The sequence below is a fragment of the Galendromus occidentalis genome, unplaced genomic scaffold (genome assembly GCF_000255335.2).
Source record: "Galendromus occidentalis unplaced genomic scaffold, Mocc_1.1 scf7180000077226, whole genome shotgun sequence".
NCBI classification, from domain to species: domain Eukaryota; kingdom Metazoa; phylum Arthropoda; class Arachnida; order Mesostigmata; family Phytoseiidae; genus Galendromus; species Galendromus occidentalis.
This window is the reverse complement of record NW_003805214.1, coordinates 62,916-71,524: the sequence shown is the minus strand read 5'-3', so window position 1 is coordinate 71,524 and position 8,609 is coordinate 62,916. Positions and strand designations below refer to the sequence as shown.

The 8,609-nt window shown below is 50.4% G+C and overlaps 1 protein-coding gene across 1 annotated transcript; it reads right to left on the bottom strand.

The window, feature by feature from the left end:
- Nucleotides 1–3,295: 3,295 nt before the first annotated feature.
- Nucleotides 3,296–7,928, bottom strand: pio (zona pellucida domain-containing protein piopio). The gene is made up of 7 exons (XM_029111068.1): nucleotides 7,755–7,928; nucleotides 7,105–7,209; nucleotides 5,139–5,275; nucleotides 4,603–4,751; nucleotides 4,255–4,336; nucleotides 3,791–4,116; nucleotides 3,296–3,632 (listed from the first exon to the last, which is right to left on the bottom strand). Exons 1-7 carry the CDS (start codon nucleotides 7,767–7,769, stop codon nucleotides 3,388–3,390), a joined length of 1,059 nt encoding a protein of 352 aa, XP_028966901.1. The 5' UTR covers nucleotides 7,770–7,928; the 3' UTR covers nucleotides 3,296–3,387.
- Between the last annotated feature and the right edge of the window lie 681 nt (nucleotides 7,929–8,609).

The window sequence follows — 8,609 nt, the reverse complement described above, 5'->3', positions numbered from 1 at the left end:
ACGGATATTGCTTTCCGGTGCGTAGGCAACAATAATCAGCATAAAGGTAGGCCAACTCAGCGCTGGCTTCCACACCTGTATAATGAGTTCATGCTATGCATTCTTATCGAGCATGCAAGAATGCTCCCCCGGACTGAGCTTTCCTTTCCAATCGATGTGTCCCGACAAGACGCGTGAATTTGAGCCCGGAAAGAATCGAGAAAAAAACTCCTCGCAAGTGAAGAGGATTCCTCCTACGTAGCGTCCTCCCAAGCGGTTTTGGGAGGAGTCGCGTGGTCAATGAATAAAAAGACCATGCAAGGCGACCTATAGATTGAAATCATCTGGCCACGCGCCCTGAAGGGTTGCATGTCGTCTGGTGTCCCGCATCAGGATTTTTCCTCATCTAAATGGCCGCCCACGATGCATTCGATGTGCGGAAAACATGCATGTCACGGGATAGGAGGAATGAAATTCGGGCCTCCCTTCCGGGAACAACAACTACCTTCGAATATATTCCTCTCTACTCTATGGCACCATCCTCTTTATCGAGTTCATCCAAGAAATCTTTGAAAACGGAATCTGGCGGGACTTCCGACGACGGGGGAGTCCGCGGTGGACTCGCATCGGCCGTGGGGTTTGTATCGACGGTAGGAGTAAAGATCGTCGATGCTGGTGGCCGAGGTATCGGCGACGCTGTTGGATCCGTTGCCGCCGGTGCTTTGTCGAATTTCTCTCTGATCGGTATACTCGCAGCCGTGGGGGTCGAGGGCTTCGGAACGGATTTGCCGTCGAGTTCTGCCTCGATTGACCTCATACGCCGCTCGACGTCCCCGAGCCTCGCAGCGAATTCGATCTCGTGCTGCCTGCGTCTCTCACTCTCTTTTTCCCTCATCATCGGAGACAAGTCCCTGGAGAGCTAAGAGAATGCCAGTTCGAGAATCAGCACAAGGAACGGATTCCGCCCCTACGTTTTTCTCGGGAAAATATTGTTGATCCAGATTTTCATACGGCTGAGAATGAACGATATACTTTCGAATCGAACTCCCTGTCCTTAGCTTGCTTCTCGTGCATTATATCGGAGACGTCAAGGGCTACGTCGATCATTTTCCGCCTCGTGTCTAGTGGCGGTTTCACGAACTTCTGACGACATTCTGGAAACGGGGACAGCGTTTCTTCTTCAGCGATCGAGACACGGATTCTGACCATGTCCTTCCTTTGGCGCCCGGGAGATTGAGATTTTAGGGGCAATTGTGATTTCCTGGTGAATGACGATTTGTCGATTTATTGCGAAACCCCTGCCGAACAACCGAGATGCAAGGAAAATGGACTCTTTGATCCGTCGTCTCTATAAGCTGATCGCAATGATCACTCTGAGCGCAAGGTCTACCTACCTCAATATCGGTACGACACTGTTGGACGGATCTGCAACAGAGAGAGGAGTGATATTTCAAGGAGCTCGTGAACATGAGGATGCTCGAATTTGGGAACTGCGCTCCCCTTCCTCGTATCTCATCACAGCCCCGGAACGAAGAATTCGAGAACCGGGTTTACCCCTCTCGTCCGCAAGACCGATATTATTCGACGTTGCTTGGACAGCCTTGCCCTGGTCTTCGGATGACATTATTCCTTCGTTGTCCTACGAAACGAATGGAATGGAATCATCCCATGTCAGATCCAGTACGGAACTTCAAGCTGTGAGACAGCGGACTCATCACAAAAAATCGGAGAAATAAAACTGGTTCTCTCCGCTTCGCCCTTTCGTACGTCTAGGGAATCTATGTCGACACAAGACAAGAAATACAGGGGCCAGATGATTTACTCATTAAATATTCATAATTTATTCGACTATTTCTTCGTGTTTCATTGATAAGCGGTCGTTTGCTCGACTCTGTCGACTGCATTCAGTATAGTAGATGAAACCTTTATGAAGACAACACCGCTTATGTTGACTTATGGCATTCGCTAGATACCTAAGCGAATATAGATATTTCTTTCATCTTCGAACTCGTGAAAAATTCAATCTATCCGTACTCGAGTTCCTTCTCTTTCATTCTCTCGCATCCGAACTTTTCAGGCAAAACACTAGGAGGGTACACTAGAGATTTAGGAATAGACATTGGTGACGCGAGCGTCGCAGTTCGCATTGGTGAAGTCAAACCTCCCACCACATTTCCTCCCAGCCAACGGGCAGGGGGGGGGGGCGAGGATAATTCTGTATTTCACAGAAGACGAACTATTTCACTTCTTCTTGACGATCAAGCAAGGACAAGTTGAGTAGCAGCGAGCTCGCGCTGCCCTTAGGAGCTGCCTCGATCACGGAATCTGCTTATTGGAAGCATCTTCTCCCCGAAAAATTCTTCTAGAACCGCAGATTTCTGACGAACTGGAACTTCCGAAATAAAAAACATTGAAATAGAGGGCGACTTGCGCGGGATGAAAAACATTCCGGCTCTCGGCCGAGAACTCGATAAGATCTGACTCGAACTGCTCAAGGTTCCCGCGAGCCTTCTCGCATAGATCCTTCAACTGATTTCGAATGTTCATTCGCGCGATTCCTGTCTGAAAAATGAATACAATAAATTCTGATCGGGAATTGGTTCGAAAAATCGGAAATACGTTCCCACAAATAACGAACGTATGGTGGCAATTAGGAGCGGTCGGCGTCCTGAAAGTACATGGCACCAAAGTGAAATGTTGAATTCTTGTCAAGTTCTGCGTCGAGTGACTCAAACCCTTCGTACGCTCGGGGAAAGCCGAGATACGCATGACGAAACACGAGTAGACGAGTTAAGAGATTGTGGGAATCGGCGGACGGGACTCGCTTTGGCACATTGTCTAGCTAAGCAGTTGTAGTGGAAAGAGCATTCAAATTCGAACTTCAAATAAATAAGACAACACACCACCACGGATATAAACTCATACGCGTTCAAACATACAATTGGCTCAGACAGACGACGCCAACGTCGGTGATTAATCTACGTCGAGAGTGGCGGCGTCGACCACGACGTCAACTATTTTTTCATCTGTGCGCGCTCGTCAACAGCGCGCCCAGTTGTTCCTTCGCGTCAAGACTGAACAGTAGCTGCGCCAGAAACGCATCGCAAACGGGGCTGAGATCGCTGCGGCGCTATATAGGACCAAGGGGATCGACGCCGGAGCGGCGACGAAGAGTGCGGGTTACGCCGCGGTTCCCCCCTCGATCAAGGCTTCGATAGTCTTCGAGGTCAGACAACTGAATCATAATACTGCTAAGTACCCTGGAAGTCGCCTATGTACACAATTTGCTGCCCGCTGGTCGATCTCCTTCGATCGATCTATCTGTCGGGTTTTCCGTCCGTCCAACCGACTCGCGGGTCCACAGTTTCGCAGCGAGCGCTTTTCTCCGCAGATTCGCAAGTGATTATACTAATGGCTGTACGCTCGGTTGGAGTAAGTGGATTGCGCCGAGCTCGAATACGGGTGTCCTGAATAGATTGACGAAGCAACCGAAGGCGCCTGTTTGCGGCGACGTCTGTGCAAGATACAGGCGATCAGGAGCATGACGATCAGCATCAATAAGAGCCCTAGGACGGCGATTCCGATAGCGAATTTCCTCGTCGACAAGCAGAAGTCAAACTGTGACGCCGACGAGATCGACGAGGCCGAAGTGGCTGTGGGAATAAATCGGAAATTAGACTGGTGAGAAAATGCCTCTCGAATGGAAGGAAGTGTTGGGAGAAGACTCGGGCTTCCTCGAGCTCCCGATGGATGGCAAGAGCGATTCAACTTATTTTCGCACTATATGGCATTTGGTCTGCCGTATCCGTACCCTCGGGCTCGGCATCGACCGCCTCGTTGACGTAGAGGCCGGAGAATACTTCTATGTTCATGTCCCGGACATCGGCGTCCACCGCGTCGAGATCGCGAACGGTCCCGACATCCCTTCGCTTCCGACTGACTAGCCCAGTGAGCTGAGGGTCACAATTGGGCGGAACGTCATCACAGCCGCCGGAGGCCTTGAGGCACAGTTTCACATTGCACTGATAATACACCGAAGCGGTGTACGGGAATTTATGCGCTTGGAAAGTGACCAGCGCTTTTGTTTTATTTTCGGAGTAGTCGAAAGCGCCCATTATATCTTGGTCTATGGGACATCTGAAAGCGGACAAACATCGTCGTGATCGGATCCGTCCATCAACCGCCGGGACTCGCGCATCGCACGTTTGATTCCGAGTCATTTGGGCATTCGTCATTAGGCGTTTCGTGATGTTCTTCTCGATTTATTTGTCTTACCCTTCATTGTTGATGAGCGGTTGCTCGCCCCAGTTGAGCCCGTCGCGGACCACGCAGTTGGTGACACGCATTCCGTACACGTCTGAAAAAGCGATCTGGAATTACTACGGTTTCTCTGGTGAAATTCGTTTTTTGCTTCATGCTCATGTGGGAATGATTCTGGGCCGGAAATGCGATGATATATCTCTCGCGACTGCATGATTATGCAGATGTTGCGATTATCGGGCTCACTGTGAATCGCCCCATTATCGCGAAGATTGCTTGTATGAGTACTGAATAATTATAACTATATAATCGTGACGAGGGTCACGATTATCCGAAGTAAATCCAGTCTCGACGAAAGCTCACCTTGTAAGTCGATATTGATGACTAGTGTGAGGGGATCACCGATCTTGACGTTTTCAGCCACAACTTCTTGCTCGGAGTTGCCCACATAAATTTTCATGGTGCAGTCCGGCATGGGTGCGGTCGCAACGAGCGGTGTAGTGCCCAGTTGGCTGGAAGAGTAAAGATCTTCATCTCTGCAAAATTTCCAAGTCTTTTTTTCAGTCCCAAGGCCAAGGAGTCGCCATATAAACGTCTACGGAACGTGGAGGCGTATCGAATTCTGATCGTGCGAGTCGTGATCGAAACAAACAGTGCAAACTCCTCGTCTAATGAAAGGCTATCGAAAGCCCCGGCGCCGACCGGACTTCGTCCGCCGCGACTTCATGAGGCATGTCACGTCAAATCTGACGGATTGAGAAATTAATTCCCGAATTTGGGAATTCAACTTCTCTCGATGAGAATGGACGGACGCCACTGCAATTCGTCGCAGAGTCGGACGCTCATGGAGCTGAATAAGAAATCGCTCGCCAGAGAAAGAAAAACGACCCAGCACCTACCTGACATTGAAGTTGTTGGTGACCTGTCGCTCTTTAGTCTGGTACCGACAACGAATATGGAAGCCCTTGCCCAGATTGGTAACAAGCTTCCGGTGAGGCTGTACGACGACAGTGTTGAAGTACTCGACGCCGTCATCCTATGCGACAAGGGAAGAAAGAAGAAACGTTTAAAAACGAGCCAGGTCTGCGCCTTTGAGAAGATGCGGCAGGAAATTCCGATAAACGCCCGTCGTTGGTCGGATTCAACGATGACGAGCGACGCCAGATTGCCTCACTGACTCGTCGCATGAAGCAAGCGGCAAGCAGGCAACCACAGCGGATCATAACTCTGGCCCCGGATTCCGAAACATTTGCTGCTGCCACCGCGTCGTCGCCTCCACTGTCGCCGACGTGACATTGACCGTCGCGCTATGGGGCCGTTTACACATCACGTCTTTTCGAATATGAATCTATTATTGTCATTGCGGATCGAACGAAGTTCACATCCGGCGGATAACACGGCCCCAGCCGCCGCGAGAGTCAGTTCCGTGGAGGATCGAGAACGCTCGGATCGGTTCGTTCCCTGAAGTTCTCCCCGTATCGTCGGCACGTGAACATTTCCAGCTCCAGAGACTCCGGCGAAAGGAAAGGCGGGCGAATTCTGGGCTGGAGCAAGACGAAACCCAGCACGGAAAGCGACAACTCGACACTTATGGTAACAGCACAAAGCGAACAGAAGAGAAAAACGCTCACGAAAAGCCTCCCGCCGAGCCCTCTCTCCGTGTGCATCAAGTGCAAACGTTGACTGAACGTCGCGTCGCCACCGCCAGGTGATTTCATGAGCCAAGGGCTTCGGAGACGAGGTATGAACTCTCTACCGTAAATCACCGAGTCCCTAAATCAGCGACGCTCTCGTGCCGAATCGAAGTTGATGGCTAACGACCCCTAACCTATGTTCAAGCTCTCAGAGATACGCACACCCATTATGCGTCGAAGGTGTCGACCGACATCAAATTACGCAGGAATCGGGTCGTTACCACCGAGATAAGAGAATTGAGGGAGAAAAATGAGAAGAGCCGTCGTGGATGATCACTCCGGCTCGAGTCGTCTTCAGGGTAATTCTAGATGCGATTGGATAGAATAGAAATGGAAGATCAAAAAAATATGTCCAAATGCCCGGAGAGAATCGTACTACATAAATACGATTAATCAAATGGCAAGTGGTCCCATCCTCCGGCGCCGTATCTAGTTTGTCCCACTCCTCTCCGAAGCATCTCTCGACGTGAATCGCCTCCGATACTCGCAGAGGGACTTCAGCTCCTCACTGAGAGAAGATGTTTCGAGTCCGGGCCTTCTCATCGGGCTACTGCTGAGCTGCGAGGAATTGAAGTTCGCGCGGAACATGATCAGGGGGATCGGAGCTCACAGATCCAGGAACTTCGCGTCTTCCACCCACAGATTTTCCCCAAACCACAGTCCATCGATCGAGATTTAGGTCGGGAGCTAGAGCTTGGACTATCACCGAAATGTCAATTCCAACGACGCTATTCAAACAGCCGACTCGATTCGCTCCATAAACAAAACAGCGTTCCGCCTCAACTTCTCAAGAAGAATCCACCGCGTAAAACTTATTTGCGGTGCTTCATCCGCGGAGCGAATCGTCGAACGTTCGAATCGGACAATCCTCTGCAGATCGAATGAGGACTTCTGCTCTTGAGCGTTTCCTATTCTCTCCCATCCCAGGCGGTATTCCTCATTATATGTAGGACTTGTCCAGTCGCTTCAGAGACCTCTGATCATATTCGAAATCGAGGAGCGGTTGTGACTCATATGCAGAAGATTTTCACCCCACGACCCCATTGAACAACGAAAAACTCAGAGTTACCTATTCGAGTACGACAGTCTGCATGAGGGACTTAGAAAATCGGGAAGAGGCACAAGAAGCCCGAAAAAAAACGTGCCCTTGAACCACGGAATGGATACTCACAACGTCGGTGCTCATGGTGTTACAGCTCCTCAAAGGCAACGTGTAGACAATTTTATCGTTCACGTTCGTGTACTCCACCATGCACGAAGAGTTCTTCGAGAGGCCCTGTAATTCGTCGTGTCAATGAATTAGTCCGAGTCGAGAACCGATATGACGGCAACAATAATTAGACAAATTGGCAGGAAAGTCCGGCGTCCCGAGTAGAGAGAAAACATTGAGCGGAGCCAACTTTCTGCAGTTCGTCTGGAACGTTCGTCGTTGCGAAGTTTGAAACTCAGAACACTGTTTACGTGGAACATGTCCGCTCTCACGTGTTATTGAACCTCAGACTGATTGTAAGCATTTTCAGGAGCTCGTTTTCTGAACAGAAGCTCAGAGGGTTTCTGAAGACGCCTTTCTGTTATATCGTCCGCAGCTGCGTTTTAGACTCTACGCCTCATTGCGCAGAGCAATCCACAGGAGCTACGGAAGTGAGACCCCTAATCTGGACGTCGCAGCTCACGTAACGGACCAGCGTTTGGGTTCAGAAAGTTTCGAAGATCTAGCGTGACTGAACGAAGCTCATCCCTGCGCTTTGAATCGCACTGGTTTGGCAGAATGGAGTAATTCTGTTCCCGGGAAAGACTGTCCAGGGAATCCGGAGAACTTACCTTCGGGTATATCATCCCGTTGAAATTGTGGTGCTGACCAAGCGTGATCTGGATGGTGTTCGAGTTGCATTCTATGTCAACTCCAGGAATCGGCCTCGGAGCCGGAGATGTCGAACTCACGATCAAACCTTCAGTCGAAGGCACCTCTGTGACCGTACCCAGCGCCTCCTGACCGAGTACGGCTGGCCATAAGCTCACCTTTAACACCGAATATTCTTTTATTACACGAATGACATAACAACCGAGAAAAATTACGCAAGCACTCGTTCGTACCGAGGGCTCCCTGGAATTTCATTGTTTTGCTGACCCGTCTCGGCGGTCCCGCCGCGGAGTTCGGGTACCCGCAACCGCAGCGGTCGGCCTCATCCAACCAACTAGCCAGCCTGCCCGCCGAGGAGCGACTATGGTCGCGATCAATTGTTTTTTCGAGCCGAACAAAAAAAAGAGGAAAATCGAGAACTCGAGGCCAGAATGAGAATATTTCCGTCGGTCTCGCGTTTGTTGTACGAGAACGAACCACGAGCCACGATTCCGGGCGATCTTCCGACGCGATGGTACAGCACAAAGAGCCCCGGCGTACCGCACGCGTCATAGGAAACAACAGAATTGACCAGTCATGTGATGAACAACAGCGCCGCGTTGACGGGAAGATTATGTTTTGACGTCTGGGAGAGCGCATGGAACGGGGAATCCGCGCGTGTGTATGTGTATTTAGCATTCGTGACCATGTGTCTAATACTTTTGACATCTTGCTCGCGAAGCCCTCTGGGCGGCTGGAGCTTGATAGTCGACATCCTCACGTCATTTTCCGTATGCTCTATCGGGCAATGTTGTTCTCTTTGATTGTCCGTCAAA

Excerpts from the sequence above, each read along its gene's own strand:
- pio (XM_029111068.1), bottom strand. Across the intron at positions 5,276-7,104 it reads ACACCATGAGCACCGACGTT|GATGACGGCGTCGAGTACTT; the intron begins GTGAGTATCCAT and ends CTTGTCGCATAG. Across the intron at positions 4,117-4,254 it reads CCGCTCATCAACAATGAAGG|ATGTCCCATAGACCAAGATA; the intron begins GTAAGACAAATA and ends GTCCGCTTTCAG.